The sequence below is a fragment of the Bombina bombina genome, chromosome 2, assembly GCF_027579735.1.
Source record: "Bombina bombina isolate aBomBom1 chromosome 2, aBomBom1.pri, whole genome shotgun sequence".
Lineage (NCBI taxonomy): Eukaryota > Metazoa > Chordata > Amphibia > Anura > Bombinatoridae > Bombina > Bombina bombina.
The window spans coordinates 341,012,794-341,032,924 of NC_069500.1; the positions used below are offsets into that span (position 1 = coordinate 341,012,794).

General features: G+C 41.9%; 1 protein-coding gene and 1 non-coding gene across 2 annotated transcripts in view; both read left to right on the forward strand.

Moving 5' to 3' along the window:
• HECTD4 (HECT domain E3 ubiquitin protein ligase 4) overlaps nt 1-20,131 on the forward strand; it is a 666,929-nt gene that overhangs the window by 108,188 nt on the left and 538,610 nt on the right. The window contains exon 7 of the mRNA XM_053699752.1: nt 14,853-15,023. Coding sequence (XP_053555727.1) covers nt 14,853-15,023 — 171 coding nt within the window. The remainder of the gene's footprint in view (nt 1-14,852; nt 15,024-20,131) is intronic.
• LOC128650576 (U2 spliceosomal RNA) lies at nt 4,522-4,712 on the forward strand. Its single transcript, XR_008400864.1, has one exon. It is a non-coding gene; the product is annotated as a U2 spliceosomal RNA (small nuclear RNA).

Sequence of the window (20,131 nt, forward strand, 5' to 3'; positions counted from 1 at the left end):
TTTTAATTAAGAAAAAATACTTTGAAACTGTTTACTTTAAAAGTATGTTTTGGTGTGAATGTTGAATCCGTATTTTCTTTTGTAAGGTATTGAAAGTCCACAAGTTCATTACTTCTGGGATTTAACAGAGCAACTAGGAGGAGGCACAGATTCCCAAAACAAGAGTGTTCTATCCCTCCCACCTCACTGATAAGCCAGTTTAATCTTTGCCTCCCAGGAGAATGGAGAATTGAGGTGCTTTTAAGATTCTTTGTTGAGAGTGGTCCTCCGACTGACTTGAGGCCCATTTTTCCCCTCAGAAAACTGCTATTGAAAGATAGAGGGGACATTGGAGTATAGGCTAGGGACACAACTATTCCCGGTGTAGGAGTTAGTCACAAGCCTGCCACAAGTGTTCTGGGGACTGGTCCCTTAGCCTCCTCCTGTTGGGTTGTTGAGATACTGCTTTCTCTGCTGTGACGTACACAGCACTTGATGGACCATCTACTAAAATCTGACATATCTGCAGGGAGTCAGTTCAGTAGAATGTGTGGAGTCTTAACATTATTGGATTATTTTCAATTAGTTGGCTGATTATTTTTTCGATTTAATCCGATAAGTAATCTTAAAAAAAAACTATGGGATGGTCTACAACAATATTTGTTTAAAAAGATAGATAATCTTATTACCCAATCTCCTGTTTTGTATAACTAACACTCAGCTAGATTATTAAAGGGACACTGTACCCAAAAAAAAATTTTTGTAATTCAGAAAGAGCATGCAATTTTAAGCAACTTTCTAATTTACTCCTATTATCAATTTTTCTTCGTTCTCTTGCTATCATTATTTGAAAAAGAAGGCATCTAAGCTTTTTTTTGGTTTCAGTACTCTGGACAGCACTTTTTTATTGGTGGATGAATTTATCCACCAATCAGCATGGACAACCCAGGTTGTTCACCAAAAATGGGCCGGCATCTAAACTTACATTCTTGCATTTCAAATAAAGATACCAAAAGAAAGAAGAAAATTTGATAATAGGAGTAAATTAGAAAGTTGCTTAAAATTTCATTCTCAATCTGAATCACGAAAGAAAATTTTTGGGTACAGTGTCCCTTTAACGCTGAAAATATGGTATTTTCAGCGTTAAAACAGCACAGCAGCCATTACGATTCTTGTCGGTATAGGTGTACCGCAAGCCGTTTAGCTTTTAACGCAACGTCAGTTCTTCACTCGTAAAAATTACATTTTTTCATGGGATTCCCATAGCGCTGGTATTACGAGTTTTGCGGTGAGGCTAAAAAGCGAGCGTTACAGCCTAAAACGACAAGATCCTTAATGCCATCTAAAGTCAGTAGTTATGAGTGTTACGCTACAAACCTGTAACATAAAACTCATAACTAAACTGCTACAAAGTGCACTAAACACCCATAAACTACCTATTAACCCCTAAACCCGAGGCCATCCCGCATCACAAACACTATATTAAACTTATTAACCCCTAATCTGCCACTCCCGATATCGCGGCCACTAAGAAAATGTATTAACCCCTATTCTGCCGCTCCCCAACATCGTCACCACTATACTAAAGTTATTAACCCCTAAACTGCCACCTTCCCACATGGCAAACACTATTTAAATATTATTAACCCCTAATCTGCCGTCCACCCACATCGCCCCCACTATACTAAAGTTATTAAGCCCTACACCACCGCCACTATAATAAACCTATTAACCCCTAAACCGAAAGCCCCCACAATGAAATATAATTAAGCTATTAACCCCTAAACCGAAAGCCCCCCACATCGCAATAAACTAATTTAAACTACTAACCCCTAAACGTTATATTAAAATTACAATTTCCCTAGCTTACATTAAATTCAAACCTGTCAAATTAAAAAAAAACTAAGTTTAAACTAACAATTAAACTAATATAATTATTAAACTAAAATTAAACCTACTACCAATTAAATAAAACTAAAATACACGTTAAAAAAATCCTAACACTACTCTAAAAATTACAAAGTAACTAATTACAAAAAAAAATTACAAAAAAATAACAAGCACTAAATTACAGAAAATAACAAATGAAATTATCAAAAATAAAAAGGAATTACATATAATCTAATAGCCCTATCAAAATAAAAAAGCCCACCCAAACCCCCCCCCCTAACCTACAATAAACTACCAATTGCCCTTAAAAGGGCCTTTATAGGGCATTGCCCTAAGTTAAACAGCTCTTTTACCTGTAAAAAAAAAGACCCCCACAACAGTAAAACTCACTACCCAACCATCCCCCCAAAATAAAAAACCTAAATCTAAAAAAACCTAAGCTACCCATTGCCCTGAAAAGGGCATTTGGAGGGGCATTTAGCTCTTTTACATGCCCAAACCCTAATCTAAAAATAAAACCCACTCAAAAACCCCTTAAAAAAAAAAAACCCTAACCCCCGATCATCCACTTACAGTTTTTGAAGTCCGATCTTCATCCCGGCGGAGAAGTCCTCATCCAGACGGCCTCTTCAATCTTCATCCCGGCGACAAAGTCCTCATCCAGACGGCCTCTTCAATCTTCATCCAGACGGCCTCTTCAATCTTCATCCAGACGGCCTCTTCAATCTTCATCCAGACGGCCTCTTCAATCTTCATCCAGACGGCCTATTCAATCTTCATCCAGACGGCCTCTTCAATCTTCATCCCGGCGGCGCGGAGCGGGTCCATCCTGAAGACATCCGGAGCCGAGCATCCTCTTCATACGGTCGTCTCTGTACACTGAATCTTCAAGATGGCGTCCCTTGCATTCCTATTGGCTGAAAAATTTTAATCAGCTAATAGGAATTAGAGTTGCTTAAATCCTATTGGCTGTTCAAATCAGCCAGTAGGATTTAAGCAGCTCTCTATTAGTTATATTGTAGCTAGCTTAGCTTTTATTTTACGGGTAAGTATGTACTTAGTTTTAAATAGGTATTATTTAGTTAATAATTGTAACTTTAATTTAGCTCTATTTTAATTATGTTAAAGTTAGGGGGTGTTAGGGTTAGGGTTATGTTAGGGGTTAGGTTTAAGGATAGGTTTAGGGGTTAATGGTTTAATTAAGGTTGTTGCGATGTTGGTGGCTGGCGGTTTAGGGGTTAATAACTTTATTTTAGTTGCAGCGATGTCGGGGAGCGGCGGAATAGGGGTTAATAACTAGTGGCAGCGATATGGGGTTTATGTTAGGGTGTTAGGTTTAAACAGTATTTTCTTTTTCCCCATAGACATCAATGGGGCTGCGTTACGGAGCTTTCCATGGATCCTCAGGTGGAGCTTGTAGATGCTTTAGCAGCTCCTTGGTCTTTTGGACATATTTTCTCCAACTGTTCTGCTTCCAAGCTTGAATAAAGCAGGAGTTATCGTCCGTAATTCTAATAGCACCTTCTTGGCCTAGCAGAACTTGGTTTATGGACTTAATACAAATGTCCAGCTCTCCTCCATGGTCTCTACCTCTTCATCGCAATCTTCTTTCTCAAGGCCCATTTTCATCATCAACATCTCTATCAACTTGACAGCATAGATTGAACACATCATTTTCAAAATAAGGTTTCTCTGAAGCTGGAATAAGTACTTTAATTCACTCTAGAAAGCCTGTCACGAAGACTTATAATAAAACTTAAAAACTTTTTTCTTTCTTGCTTTGTGAAACATACTTTTAATTGGCATTCTTTCAGAGTTCACAGAATTCTGCACTAATTTTTTACAGGAAGGTTTAGACAAGGGCCTAATCTGCTAGTTCTTTAAAGTGTAAAATTTCTGCTCTTTCAGGTCCTGATATTCAAAACCTCGCCGCTCAGGCAAGATATTCTAAGTCTTGTTTGGTGCTGCAAGGCCCTTAAAAAAAATTTAGACACAAAATTTATCTTGAGAAATATTTTCCTTGCTATGTAGTGTTCTTTATGTGAAATGGTCACTCCTATATTACATTACAAGGTCTAAAAAAAAAAATCTCAAAGATTTTGCGTTTTTCCTCTCCATGAAAAAAAGATTTCTAAACTTCCAGACGTTCAGAGCTTTGTTTAAGCTTTAGTCAGATTGATACCAGTTATTAAGCCAATTTCTTCTCCTTGGAACGTTAAAGGGACAGTCAAGTCAAAATTAAACTTTCATGCTTTAGATAGGGCAACAGGTGTTAGAGTGATTATTTTTAAATAATACATAAACTTTCACTACAGAAGGAAGCCAAGGCTAAAGGAGTTATAGTCCAGATTCTCATGAGTGTTACACTTTTGGCTACCAGATGTCCATCGATTCTTATCCACCTTCCCATACATTATATTGTAAACAATTAGTGATTGCACCCAAGTAGTGTTTAACATAATGATTTGAGATCTCATGTACACAAAATATAGCATTATAACAGTTATAATCAACTTATTAAAGGTGTATTATCGCACACACAGATAGACTTAACTTTTTGACATGCATCAAAACAGCAATGCGTGTCAGTGATATTTTTATTATAGAAAGAAAAGAGCAGAGTAAATTAGTAGCATAAAAAGGGTTTAACAGATCCCTTCTCTGCCTTTTGGCTAAGATCAAGTGTAGTATCTGTTCTTATCAGTTTAATATCTGATACGCGCCCTATCTGGGTGCCATATATTAAATGGATTTTTGAAACAGGGAGATGGAAGAAGAGCTTGCTCTGTCCACTCCACGCATTGACCTGGTATTGCAGTACCTCCAGGACCGGTGCACAAAAAAAAAAAAAAAAAAAGGGTTTAACAGAACTTGTCCGTAAGAATAAGAGAGGTGTGGGCATCTTAGGTAAGAAGGAATGATAAGGGAGAGGAGGAGAAAAAAAATAGGGGGGGGGGGAGAGGGGATTCATGGGGTTTCAGACCAATCATACACCATATGAAATATGTAATGGGCATCCTATTTTAAACAATCTCGAATTTGCTTTGTTCTCTTGGTATTCCTTATTGAAATCTAAACCTAGGTAAGCTCATATGCTAATTTCTAAGCCCTTGAAGGCTGCCTCTTATCTTAGAGCATTATCACAGTTAAACAGTGCTAGTTCATGTTTGTCATACACATAACAATGTGCTCACTCCTGTGGAGTTACCTTGGAGTCAGCACTGATTGGCTTTAATGCAAGTCTGTTAAAAGAACTGAAATAAGGGGGCAGTCTGCTGAGGCTTAGATACAAGGTAATCACTGAGGTAAAAAGTGTATTAATATAACTGTGTTGGTTATGCAAAACTGTGGAATGGGTAATAAAGAGATTAATCTATCTTTTTAAACAATAAAAATTCTGGAGTAGACTGTCCCTTTAATTTAGTTGTAAGAGTCTTACAAGTTTCCCCTTTTGAACCTATATGCTCTCTTGACATTCAGCTTCTGTCTTGGAAAGTTTTGTTTCTCTTAGCCACTAGAAGCCGCTAGAAGAGTCTCTGAATTGTCAGCTCTTTCTTGTAACCTTCCTTATCTAGTTTTTCATTAAGATAAAGCGGTTTTAAGAACTACATTTAATGTTTTGACAAAAGTAGTTTCTTTAGATAACTTCAATAGAGAAATGCTAGTTTCTTCTCTTTGTCTTAATCCTCAAAACTTTAAAGAGAGGATTTTACATAATTTGGAAGTAGTAATCTAGAGGCTACTAAGGACTTTATGTTTTGTTGATTTTTTTTTCTCAGGTCTACGCAAGGGTCAAAAAAGATATGGCCATTACTTTGGCTTTGGGGTTAAAACTTTTAATCCATAAGGCTTACTTGGAGGCAGGAAAGTCTCCTCCAGATCTCTACCAGATCAGTTCTACTTCCTGGGCATTTGAAAATGAGTCTTCAGTTGAACAAATTTGCAAGGCAGCAAATGGTCATCCCTATATACCTTTACTAAATTTGTACTTTGATGTTTTTGCTTCTTTTGGAAGCAGCTTTTGGTAGGAAAGTCCTCTAGGCGGCAGTGTCTGGAAATTATGTGCCTGACTTTCCTTCTTAATATGAGGAGAGTCCATGGCATCATTCCTTACTGTTGGGAAATACTGAACCTCGCCACCAGGAGGAGGCAAAGACACACCAGCCAAAGGCTTAAATACTCTCCCTACTTCCCTCATATCCCAGTTATTCTTTGCCTTTCGTCACAGGAGGTTGGCAGAGAAGTGTCAGAAGATTCGGAGTAGTTCCTTATGAAGGGTATCTACCCTTTGAAATGGGACTGGAGTTTTAAGTAGTTTTGTCAGCCTCTCAGTGAGAGCATTGAATAATGTTAGAGTCTGGAGATGCAGGGAGAGTCTTTCTGCGAACCCATTCAGACTCTTAACAACAGCTCATAAGCAATCAGTGTTGACGAGTTTCACTGCCTGCTTCCATCACTCAAGTCCATGTCAGGAGCAATGCTACAAGACTGTCAAGACCGGCATAGATTCCGGTAAGATAGTTTCATTTTTTATACACATATGTTAACTCAAGAAGACAGGGTCACAGTGTGGCTCTTTTTATCTGTATGGAATCAAGGGTTAATATCTCCGGAGGGGGATTATTGAACAGGGGGGATTAATCACATAATCTTATTTTATTATGATTATGCTGCAACATGTGTGAGATGAGGCTCTGGCAGATGTTGAACGTACAGGTTTTACTTTCGTTTTTGGAAGCTGTGCAGCCTGAAAGACTTGGCGCACCTTTTTCCTATTATAGCAGGGGCGGTCCTGCATTATACACCATGTGACAGGGTGTGGTTACACTGATTTCCTCTTTCCTGACCGTGCGGTTCACCGGAGAGGAAGCGGTTTCTCTGTTTGGCCTAGGTCATAGGAGGTGGTGAGTGCCCCAGCCATTGGGGGTATAAAGGTGCCATTTTATCTTATCTATAGTCTGCTTTATAAGTGCAAGCTATGGAGGATTCTGATGTGTTAGAGGGTACTCCCTCTTTACCAAAATCTAATTCCTGTCTATATTGTGAGGAGGCCGCGGTATACCCGCCTGCTCAATTATGTTCCACATGCCTTGATAAAGTAATCATGTCAAAGAAAGTTAATATGTTGGATACCACTGAGCCGTCCACCTCCTGAGGAGTCTCCGTCCTGTGAGGTGTGCACCCTTTAGTCATCTCCTAATACACATGCAGCTTCCCTTTGCACTCCTAATCCTCTATCTGGAGGGGCCCTTTTACCGACAGACTTTACTGAGCAGTTACAAACGGCAGTGTCTGCAGGCTTTAGTGCTTTACCTCGCCCTGCTAAGCGCAAGCGAAAGGTTAAATATTGCTATCCTTCCCAGGGGTCATCTACTAGCTTATTGGATTTATCTGATACAGATTATCCAATGATGGAGCCTCTGATACTTCAGAGGGTGCTCTTTCTGGGTCGGAATCTGCTGCCTCTAAGCCTCCAGCTGCGGAGGAACCAGACTTTAGATTTAGGATTGAGCATTTACGCTTTCTGTTGAAGGAAGTTTTGGCTACGTTAGAGGTTCCAGAGCCCAAATTGCCCGAGGAACCTTTGATTCCTAAATTAGATAAGGTCTTCGAGGACAGGGTTGTACTACAAACTTTCCCGGTTCCCGTAAAGATGGCGAACATTATTAAGAATGATTGGGAAAGAATTGGTACTTCATTTTCCCCTTCTTCTTCCTTGAAAAAATTGTGCCCGGACTCTCAATTGGAGTTGTGGGGCTCCATCCTTAAGGTGGATGACGCTATCTCCACGCTTGCTAAACACACTGCTATCCCGCTTGAGGATATTTAGTCTTTTAAAGAGCCCATGGATAAGAAAATAGAAACTCTGTTAAGAAAGATGTTTCAACATAAGGGATATTTGTTTCAACCGGCAGCAGCTGTTGCTGTGGTTGCTGGAGCGGCTACCTACTGGTGTTACTCCTTATCTGAGTTGATCGATGTGGAGGGTCCGCTCATTTTGATCCAGAAAAGAATTAAGGCCTTAAGGGTGGCTAATTCTTTTATTTGTGATGCAAATATGCAAATTATTCGCCTGAATGCCAAGGCTTCAGGTTTTTCTGTTCAAGCCCGTAGGGCACTCTGGTGGAAGTCTTTGTCTGCGGACATGACTTCAAAGTCAAGACTTCTTTCCCTCCCATTTAGGGTAAAGATTCTATTTAGTCCAGGCCTGGACTCGCTTATCTCCACTGTTACTGGATGCAAGGGTGCCTTTTTACCGCAGGCTAAGAAGAACAAACCTAAGGGACAAGGTCCAAATTTTCATTCCTTATGTTCGGATAAATCCCAACGTCAGCAGCCCTCCGCAAAGTCCGAGCAATCCAAGGGGACTTGGAAGCCGGCTCAGTCCTGGAATAAATCCAAGCAGAACAAGAAGCCTGCCGAGACAAAGTCGGCATGAAGGGGCGACCCCCGATCCAGCTCTTGATCGTGTAGGGGGCAAACTGTCGCTCTTTTCGGACGCTTGGTTTGGGGACGTGCAGGACCGTGGGTCCTGGAGGTCATCGCTCAGGGATACAGGATAGGTTTCAAGTCTCATCCACCCAGGGGCAGATTCCTCTTATCAAACCTGTCTTCAAGGCCAGAAAAGAGAAAAGCCTTTCTGGGGTGCGTGAGGGATCTCTCCTCCCTAGGAGTCATTGTTCTGTTACCTCTTGCAAAGAGAGGTCTGGGATTCTATTCAAACCTTTTTGTGGTCCCAAAGAAGGAGGGTACTTTCCGTCCGATTCTGGACCTAAAGTGCTTAAACAAATTCCTATCTGTCCCCTCGTTCAAGATGGAGACAAAAAGCTCCATCCTTCCCTTAGTTCAGGAATGACAGTTCATGACCACGATACATCTGAAGGATGCTTACCTTCACGTTCCAATACACAAGGAACACTTCAAGTTCCTAAGATTTGCGTTCCTGGACCAGCACTTCCATTTTATTGCACTTCCGTTTGGTCTAGCTACTGCTCCAAGAGTTTTATGAAGGTTCTAGGGGCTCTGCTTGCAGTGGCCAGAACCAGAGGTATAGCAGTATCGCCATACTTTAACGATATTCTGGTTCAAGCACCATCCTGTCGTCTGGCAGAAGACCATTCGAAGCCCTTCTATCTCTTCTTCGATCTCATGGATGGAAGATAGTACCAGGGTGGAATTCCTGGGTACTAAAATAGACTCCATATCCATGAGGATATTTCTTACAGACCAGAGATGTTACAAGCTAACTTCCACTTGTCTTGCCCTCCAGACCTCCTTAAGGCCCTCTATGGCTCAGTGTATGGAGGTGATTGTTCTCATGGTGTCCAGCAATGGACATCATTCCTTTTGCCAGGTTCTATCTCAGACCACGTCAGCTGTGCATGCTGAGACAGTGGAACGGCAATCATTCGGATCTGTCAACAGATTTCTCTGGACAACCGGTCGAGAGAATCGCTCTCCTGGTGGCTCTGTCCAGATCACCTGTCCCAAGGGACACCCTTCTTGAGACCATCCTGGGAGATTGTGACTACGGACGCAAGTCTTTCAGGATGGGGAGCTGTTTGGGGTGCCAGGAAGGCGCAGGGCCTGTGGACTTGAGAGGAATCCCTCCTCCCGATCAACATTTTGGAACTTTGAGCGATCTTCAATGCTCTGAAGGTTTGGCCTCTTCTGGGTTTGTCCAAGTTTATCAGATTCCAATCAGACAACATAACCTTGGTAGCATACATCAACCATCAGGGGGGAACGAGGAGCTCCCTAGCAATGAGGGAAGTATCTCAGATTCTGGAGTGGGCAGAGGCCCACAACTGCTTGCTGTCAGCGATCCACATTCCGGGTGTGGACAACTGGGAAGCAGATTTCCTCAGCAGACAATCCTTTCTTCTGGGGGAATGGTCTCTCCATCCCGAGGTGTTTGCGGAGAATTGCAGCAGATGGGGGATACCGGAGATAGATCTCATGGCGTTCCGGCTCAATTCCAAGCTACCCAGATATGGGTCGCGGTCCAGGGATCCTCAGGTGGAGCTAACAGATGCGTTAGCAGTGAATTGGCGGTTCAATCCAATTTACATTTTTCCGCCGTTACCACTTCTCCCTTCGTGTAATGGCCTGCATCAAGCAGGAGCAGGCATCCGTGATACTGATTGCTCCATCGTGGCCGCAAAGGATGTGGTTCACGGATCTGGTGGGTATGTCCTCATCTCCTCCGTGTAAGTTACCTTGTCGCAGGGATCTGCTTGAACAGGGTCGTTTTGTTCATCAAAATCTAGATTCTCTGAGGCTGACTGCGTGAAGATTTTGAACGCTTAGTCTTAGCCAAGAGAGGTTTCTCTGAGAGAGTTATTGACACTCTCATTCAGGCTCGTAAGCCTATTACTCGTCGCATCTATCATAAGGGGTGGAGAGCTTACCTATTCTGGTGTGAAGAGTGTGATTTTGCCTGGCATAAGATCAAGGCTGCCAGGATTCTTTCTTTTCTCCAGGAGGGTCTGGAGAAGGGCATTTCTGCCAGTTCCCTGAGGGGACAGATTTCATCCCTTGCTGTTTTGCTGCACAGGAGGCTCGCAGAGCTTCCTGACGTGCAATTCTTTATTAAGGCTCTGATTAGGATCAGACCTGTGTTTAAATCTAACGCTTCACCTTGGAGTTTGAATCTTCTTCTAAAATTTTTACATTTTTACAACCGGCTTCGTGTGAGCCTATTTATTCGGTTGACATTAAGTTGTTGTTCTGGAAGGTTATTTTTCTATTGGCTATTGCGTCGGCATGCAGGGTTTCTGAAATGTCTGCCTTGCAATGTGAGCGTCCTTATCTGGTGTTCCACACTGTTAAGGCTGTTCTATGTACCGGCTTGGGTTTTCTTCCTAAGGTGGTGTCTGATCGTAACATCAATCAGGAGATTGTGGTTCCTTGCTTATGTCCTAATCCTTCTTCTTCGAAGGAGCGTTTACTTCATAATCTGGATGTGGTTTGAGCTTTGAAGTTTTATCTTCAAGCTACTAAGGATTTTAGGCAAACTTCTTCCTCGTTTATCTACTCTGGGAAGCGTAAGTGTCTGAAGGCCTCTTCGACTTCCTTATCTTTTTGGTTGAGGAGTGTTATATGCTTAGCTTACGAGTCAGCGGGACTTAGACCTCCTCAAAGGATTATGGCTCATTCCACTAGAGCGGTGGCTTCCTCTTGTGCTTTTAAGAACGAGGCCTCTATGGATCAGATTTGTAAGGCGGCTACCTGGTCCTCCTTACATACTTTTTCAAAGTTTTACAAATTTGATGTTTTTGCTTCGGCGGTAGCAGCTTTTGGGAGAAAGGTTTTGCAGGCTGTAGTGCCCTCAGATTAGGGTCCGCATTTCTTTTACCCGTCCCGTTATCATTCAGTGTCCTCTAGACCTTGGGTATAGTTTTCCCAACAGTAAGGAATGATACAGTGGACTCTCCTCATATTAAGAACGAAAACATAAATTTTGCTTACCTGATAATTTAATTTCTTTCTGTTTGAGGAGAGTCCATGGCCCCCGCCTGTTTACTCCGATGAGCGGACCAAAATAAGTTTTTCTATTCTGGCACCAGTTATACGAAAGAAAACAAAAATGTATGCTTACCAGAAAAATTAATTTCTTTTGAGGTGGTAAGAGTCCACAAGGCACACCCTATTTATTTATTTTTATTGTAATCTTTTTCTGGCGGAAATTCTAGTTTTGCACCTCCTTTCCCTTTTCTGTCCTTTCCTATCTTTCTACTTTTCCTTACTTGGCTATACGTAAGCTTATCAGTGAGGTGGGAGGGATAGAATACTATTGAAGGTTTTGGGAATCTTTGCCTCTTCCTAGTGGCCAGGAGTTGAATCCCAGAAGTAATGAACTTGTGGACTCTCACAACCTCTAAATAAATTAATTGATCAGGTAAGCATACATTTTATTATCAATTTGACTGAGATAACATATACATATTAGGAATGGATTAATACTTTAACACTGTTGTACAGAAGTTCATTACTTATACCTTATGAATGGTAAGTGATGAGCCAGTTGTTACCTTCTGCACTCCTTGCATTTACACATGAATTTCAGTGTTTACGCTATTTGCGCAACTAAAACATGCAAATTATTCGCCTAAATGCAAAGGCCTCTGGCTTTGCGGTCCTAGCCCGCCGGGTGCTCTGGTTGAAGTCTGTCTGCAGATATGACTTCTAAGTCCAGACTCCTTTCTCCTCCCTTCAAGGGAAGGGTTTTATTTGGTCCAGGCCTGGATTCCATTATTTCTATGGTTACTGGAGGCAAGGGTGCCTTCCTACCGCAAGATAAGAAGAAAAAGTCTAGGGGACAACAATATTCTAATATTTTTCTTTTGTTCTGACAAATCCCAATGACAACAATCCTCCTCCAAGCCCAAGTAACCCAAGAGTACTTGGAAGCCGGCTCAGTAGAATAAGAAGCTCACCGAAAACAAATCGGCATGAAGATAGGCCCCCCGATCTGGGATCGGATTGTGCAGTGGGCAGACTGTCTCTTTTTTTCAGATTGTATTAGACAGCCGTTCGAGAGAATCTCTCTTGGTGGCTCTGTCCAGAGGGACGTGCTTCTTAATTCCATCCTGGGAGATTGTGACTATGGACACAAGCCTATCCAGATGGGGAGCTGTTTGGGGTTCCAGGAACGCACAGGGGTTGTGGACTCAGGAGGAGTTCTCCCTCCTAATCAATTTTGGAACTACGGGCAATCTTCAATGCCTTGAAGGCTTGGCCACTTCTGGGTTCATCCCAGTTTATCAGATTCCAATCAGACAATATATCCTCGGTGGCTTACATCAACCATCAGGGGGGGAACGAGAAGTTCTTTGGCGATGAAGGAAGTATCTTAGATTCTGGAGTGGGAGGAGGCCCACATCTGTTCGCTGTCAGCAATCCATTCCGGGTGTGGAGACCTGGGAGGTGGATTTTCTCAGCAGGCAATTCTTTCACCCAGGGGAATGGTCTCTCCATCCCAAGGTATTTGCAGAGATATGCAGCAAGTGGGGGACGCCGGAGATAGATCTCATGGCATCCCATCTCAATACCAAACTACCCTGGTATGGGTTGAGGTCGAGGGATCCCCAAGCGGATCTAATAGAGGCACTAGCAGTGCCCTGGAGGTTCAAACTCGTATATATTTTTCCTCCATTATCGCTTCTTCCTCGAGTGGTGGCCTGCATCAAGCAGGAGCGGTATCAGTAATCCTGATTTCTCCATCATGGTCATGGTTCGCGGATCTAGTGGGGATGTCCTCAACTCTTTCGTGGAAGTTACCTTGTTGCAGAGACCTGCTGTTACAAGGTCCATTTGTTCATCAAAATCTAGATTCTCTAAGGCTGACTGCGTGGTAATTGAACGCCTAGTCTTAGCCAAGAGAGGTTTTTCTGGGAGTGTCATTGATACTCTTATTCAAGCTCGTAAACCAGTTACTCGGCATATCTACCACAAAGGGTGGAGGACCTTCTTATTCTGGTATGAAGAGCATGTTTTTTCCTGGCACAGAGTTAAGGTTGCCAGGATCTTATCTTTTCTCCAGGGATGGACTAAAGGAGGACCTTTCTGCTAGTTTCCTGAGGAGACAGATTTTGGCGCTGTCTGTTTTATTGCACAAGAGACTGACTGAGCTTCCAGACGTGCAGTCCTTTTGTTAAGGCTGTGATTAGGATCAGACCTGTGTTTAGATCTGGGGCTCCTCATTGGAGGCTCCGTTTGAGCCTATGCATTCCATTGACATTAAATTGTTATCTTGGAAGGTTCTCTTTTTATTGGCTATTGCTTCTGCGTGCAGAATTTCTGAGATCTCTGCTTTGCAATGTGAGTTCCCTTATCGGATTTTTTCATGCAGATAAGGCAGTTTTACGTAATAAATTAGTTTTTTCCTAAGGCTGTGTCAGATCGCAACATCAATCAAGATATTGTGGTTCCTTCCTTGTGTCCTAAACGTTTTCTTCACCATTTAGATATGGTTCACGCCTTGAAGTTCTATTTTCAGGCTACTAAGGAGTTTAGACAATCTTCCTCTTTGTTTGTTTGTTGTCTATTCTGGGAAGCATAAGGGGCAGAAGGCTACTTCAACTTCCCTATGTTTTTGGTTAAGGAGTGTCATCCGCTTAGCTTACGAGACAGCGGGACATCATCCTGAAAGGATAACGGCTTATTCCACAAGACCAGTGGCTTCCTCTTGGGCCTTTAAGAACAAGGTCTCTATGGATCAGATTTGTAAGGCGGCTACCTGGTCCTGCTTATATACTTTATCTAATTTTTACAAGTTTGTGGTTTTTGCTTCGGCTGAAGCAGCTTTCGGGAGAAAAGTTTTGCAGGCTGTGGTGTCCTCAGAAAAGGATCCGCATTTTCCTTTATGTTCCCTCCCGTTATTCATTTAGTGTCCTCTGGAGCTCGGGTATAGTTTTCCCAACAGTAAGGAATAAAGCCGTGGACTCTCCCTATCTTAAGAAGGAAAATATAATTTAGGCTTACCAGATAAATTCCTTTCCTTCCGGATAGGGAGAGTCTGCGGCCCCCGCACGTTTTTTTCTTGTCTAAGACCGGCCCCCTATTTATTTTATTCTTCTGGCACCATTTATACCCTGATATTTCTCCTACTCTTCCTTGTTCCCTCTGCAGAATGACTGGGGTTATGAGGAAGTGGGAGGGATATTTAAGCCTTTGGCTGGGGTGTCTTTGCCTCCTCCTAGTGGCCAGGTGTTGTATTTCTCAACAGTAAGGAATGAAGCCATGGATTCTCCCTATCCGGAAGGAAAGGAATTTATCTGGTAAGCATAAATTATGTTTTTTCATACTTAGCAGGTCTTTTTCATATATTGTCTTTTTAACTCTGTAGTTTCCTTCTTAAATAGATCTCTATCAGACGTGGATGTATTGCAAACTGTTATGTTGGCTGCTTATTTTAAAATTATCTATGTAACTGTTCAAATTAAACACGTAACATAGCATATTCTTAATTTTAATTCTAGATTTCTCAGATAGTCACTATGCCAGCCAATCATTTTCCTATTGGTAGCAGCATGACAACTGTACACCTGTCTTCAGATGGCACATTTATTTACTGGATATGGTCACCAGCGAGTTTGAATGAGAAGACACCAAAAGGACATTCTGTTTTCATGGACATCTTCAGTCTAAATGTGAGTTTTTTTTCTTGTTTTTTTCTTTTTTAATTCTGTATGTGTGTGTATAAAATATATATCAACACTCACTGGACTTATAGGTGAATGAAAATCTTTATTTCATGGTCCATGAAATAAAGATTTTCATTCACCTGTAAGTACAGTGAGTGTGAATATTTGTATTGAACATTATACCATATGGCTCATGGCACCCTGGCAGATGTCTTAGGAGATGAGAGTGCAAATCCCAAAGGCGCTCTCCAGTAATTCAAATAGTGACTTTATTACTTAAGTTAATGTTTTCGTGGTTAACCCCTTCATCAGACATACCAAGTCTGGTGAAGGGGTATCCCGGAAAAATGTTCACTTAAGTAAATAAGTCACCGTTCAAATTACCAGAGTGCCTTCTTGATTTGGTTTTCTAAGCGTTGATTAAACTAATTAAAAGGTGAGCCGTTAATCTAAAGTTTTAGAGCAGTATACGTCCGCAGGGTTCAGTTTGAGCTTAATATGCAACTTTTTTGTGTGATTTCAAAAGCACCTGACATTTCCTCAACCATTTTGTTAAACCTGTAGAAATGGTTAACATTTATGCGCAACACTATATTGAAGGACATTTGAGATTACTAAATAAAGCTGTTTTGAACTGTTAATTAAAAGGATGTGAAATTTTTGTTTTGTGTTAAAGCTTTATATTTCTGAAACATTTCTTTGTGAACTCTTTAGAGAGTAGCATGATATTTTAAAGTTCCATCCTTTTTTAATTTTTGAAGCAACAAGTGCCTTGCTGCCACACTATTTCACACCACATGCTAATGATACACATGCTAAAGGTCTTTGATACAAAGTAGGGCTGCACGATTAATTGCAATTTTAAATTGCGGGAGTATGCATTTTTTTTTATTAAAAAAAAAAATCTTCCCATGTGGCTGACTGTACTGCATTGAGCATTTTTTTGTAATAAAAAAAAAAATTTCATACTGCCGTGATTTAAAATAGCGATTAGTCGCATCATACGATTAATCGGCAGCCATAGTACATACCCTAAGTTTCAGACTGCAGACGTCCCTAGGCAGAAATATAATTAAGTGACTTTCCCTCCTCTCTACTCTCCTGCATGGGCTCTGCTTTTAGACATAGATTAATTGGCTGCTACTGAGATCACAAACAAAACACGTTTTCTCTTGTTAAGTGTATCCAGTCCACGGATCATCCATTACTTGTGGGATATTCTCCTTCCCAACAGGAAGTTGCAAGAGGATCACCCACAGCAGAGCTGCTATATAGCTCCTCCCCTAACTGCCATATCCAGTCATTCTCTTGCAAGCTCTCAACATAGCTGGAGGTAGTTAGAGGAAAGTGGTAAAATATAGTTAGTTTTTTCTTCAATCAAAAGTTTGTTTTTAAATGGTACCGGAGTGTACTATTTTATCTCAGGCAGCATTTAGAAGAAGAATCTGCCTGCGTTTTTCTATGATCTTAGCAGAAGTAACTAAGATCCACTGCCGTTCTCACATATGTCTGAGGAGTGAAGTAACTTCAGAGGGAGAATGGCGTGCAGAGTATCCTGCAATAAGGTATGGCCAGTTAAGTTTTTCTAGGGATGGAATTTTCTAGAAAATGCTGCTGATACCGGATTAATGTAAGTTAAAGCCTAAATACAGTGATTTAATAGCGACTATTATCAGGCTTGCTATCAGAGGTATATCCTCTGATTAATGTGCAATATAAAACGTTTGCTGGCATGTTTAATCGTTTTTATATATGCTTTGGTGATAAAACTTATTGGGGCCTAGTTTTTTCCACATGGCTGGCTTTATTTTTGCCTAGAAACAGTTTCCTGAGGCTTTCCACTGTTATAGTATAAAAGTTACAGTTGGTGCAGTTAAAATTACAAACTGTGACATTCAGCTTCCCTCAGCAGTCCCCTGCATGCTATAGGACATCTCTGAAGTGCTCAAAAGGCTTCAAAAGTAGGAGCTGTGGCAGTTGTTATGACTGTTTAAAAAACATATTTTTCGTTTTGTTAATCTGTTTTTTGTATTAAGGGGTTAATCATCCATTTGCAAATGGGTTCAATGCTCTGCTAACTTGTTACATACACTGTAAAAATTTCGTTAGTTTAACTGCCTTTTTTCACTGTTATTTCAAATTTTGGCAAAATTTGTTTCTCTTAAAGGCACAGTAACGTTTTTTTATATTGCTTGTTAACTTGATTTAAAGTTTTTTCCAAGCTTGCTAGTCTCATTGCTAGTCTGTATAAACATGTCTGACATAGAGGAAACTCCTTGTTCATTATTTTTAAAAGCCATGGTGGAACCCCATAGGAGAATATGTACTAAATGTATTGATTTCACTTAAACAATAAATATCAGCTGTTATCTTTAAAAGAATTATCACCAGAGGATTCTGACGAGGGGGAAGTTATGCCGACTAACTCTCCCCACGTGTCGGACCCTTTGACTCCGCTCAAGGGACTCACGCTAAAATGGCGCCAAGTACATCAAAGACGCCCATAGCGATTACTTTGCAGGACATGGCGGCAATCATGGATAATACCCTGACAGCGGTATTAGCCAGACTGCCTGAATTCAGAGGAAAGCGCGATAGCTCTGGGGTTAGACGTAATACAGAGCGCGCAGATGTTTTAAGGCCCATGTCTGATACTGCGTCACAATATGCAGAAGCTGAGGAAGAGCTTAAGTCTGTGGGTGACGTCTCTGACTCAGGGAAACCTGATTCAGATATGTCTACTTTTAAATTTAAGCTTGAGAACCTCCGGGTGTTGCTTGGAGAGGTTTTAGCTGCATGACTGTGACACAATTGCAGTGCCAGAGAAATTGTGCAGACTGGATAAATACTACGCGGTGCCGGTGTGTACTGACGTTTTTCCAATACCTAAAAGGTTTACAGAAATTATTACTAAGGAGTGGGACAGACCCGGTGTGCCGTTTTCCCCCCCTCCTATTTTTAGAAAAATGTTTCCAATAGACACCACCACACGGGACTTATGGCAGACGGTCCCTAAGGTGGAGGGAGCAGTTTCTACTTTAGCAAAGCGTACCACTATCCCTGTCGAGGACAGTTGTGCTTTTTCAGATCCAATGGATAAAAAATTAGAAGGTTACCTTAAGAAAATGTTTATTCAACAAGGTTTTATCCTGCAGCCCCTTGCATGCATTGCTCCTGTCACTGCTGCTGCGGCGTTCTGGTTTGAGTCTCTGGAAGAGGCCTTTCAGACAGCTACTCCATTGACTGAAATACTTGACAAGCTTAGAACACTTAAACTAGCTAATTTTTTTGTTTCTGACGCCATTGTTCATTTGACTAAACTAACGGCTAAGAATTCTGGATTCGTCATCCAGGCGCGTAGGGCGCTCTGGCTTAAATCTTGGTCAGCTGACGTGACTTCAAAGTCTAAATTTCTTAACATTCCCTTCAAGGGGCAGACCCTATTCGGGCCTGGTTTGAAGGAAATTATTGCTGACATTACTGGAGGTAAGGGTCATACCCTTCCTCAGGACAGGGCCAAATCAAGGGCCAAACAGTATAATTTTCGTGCCTTTCGAAACTTCAAGGCAGGTGCAGCATCAACTTCCTCTGCTACAAAATAAGAGGGAACTTTTGTGCAATCCAAGCCGGCCTGGAAATCTAACCAGGCCTGGAGCAAAGGCAAGCAGGCCAGAAAGCCTGCTGCTGCCTCTAAGACAGCATGAAGGAACGGCCCCCTATCCGGCAACGGATCTAGTAGGGGGCAGACTTTCTCTCTTCGCCCAGGCATGGGCAAGAGATGTTCAGGATCCCTGGGCGTTGGAGATCATATCTCAGGGATATCTTCTGGACTTCAAAGCTTCCCCCCCACAAGGGAGATTTCACCTTTTGAGATTATCTGTAAACCAGAAAAAGAAAGAGGCATTCTTACGCTGTGTGCAAGACCTCCTAATAATGGGAGTGATCCATCCAGTTCCACAGATGGAACAAGGACAGGGATTTTATTCAAATCTGTTTGTGGTTCCCAAAAAAGAGGGAACCTTCAGACCAATTTTGGATCTAAAGATCTTAAACAAATTCCTCAGAGTTCCATCGTTCAAAATGGAAACTATTCGGACAATCCTACCTATGATCCAGGAGGGTCAGTACATTGGATTTGAAGGATGCTTACCTTCACATACCGATTCACAAAGATCATCATCGGTTCCTAAGGTTTGCCTTTCTAGACAGGCATTACCAGTTTGTAGCTCTTCCCTTCGGGTTAGCTACAGCCCCAAGAATTTTTACAAAGGTTCTGGGGTCTCTTCTGGCGGTCCTAAGACCACAGGGCATAGCAGTGGCCCCTTATCTAGACGACATCCTGATACAGGCGTTAAACTTCCAAATCTCATACGAACATAGTGTTGGCATTTCTGAGGTCGCATGGGTGGAAAGTGAACGAGGGAAAGAGTTCTCTATCACTCCTCACAAGGGTTTCCTTCCTAGGAACTCTGATAGATTCTGTAGAAATGAAAATTTACCTGACGGAGTCCAGGTTATCAAAGCTTCTAAATTCCTGCCGTGTTCTTCACTACATTCCGTGCCCTTCGGTGGCTCAGTGCATGGAAGTGATCGGCTTAATGGTAGCGGTAATGGACATAGTGCTATTTGCGCGCCTACATCTCAGACTGCTGCAATTATGCATGCTCAGTCAGTGGAATGGGGATTACACAGATTTGTCCCCTCTGCTAAATCTGGATCAAGAGACCAGAGATTCTCTTCTCTGGTTGCTATCTCGGGTCCATCTGTCCAAAGGTATGACCTTTTGCAGGCCAGATTGGACAATTGTAACAACAGATGCCAGCCTTCTAGGTTGGGGTGCAGTCTGGAATTCCCTGAAGGCGCAGGGATCGTGGACTCAGGAGGAGAAACTCCTCCCAATAAATATTCTGGAGTTAAGAGCAATATTCATTGCTCTTCTAGCTTGGCCTCAGTTAGCAACCCTGAGCTTCATCAGATTTCAGTCGGACAGCATCACGACTGTGGCTTACATCAACCATCAAGGGGGGACCAGGAGCTCCCTAGCGATGTTAGAGGTCTCCAAGATAATTCGCTGGGCAGAGACTCACTCTTGCCATCTATCAGCGATCCATATC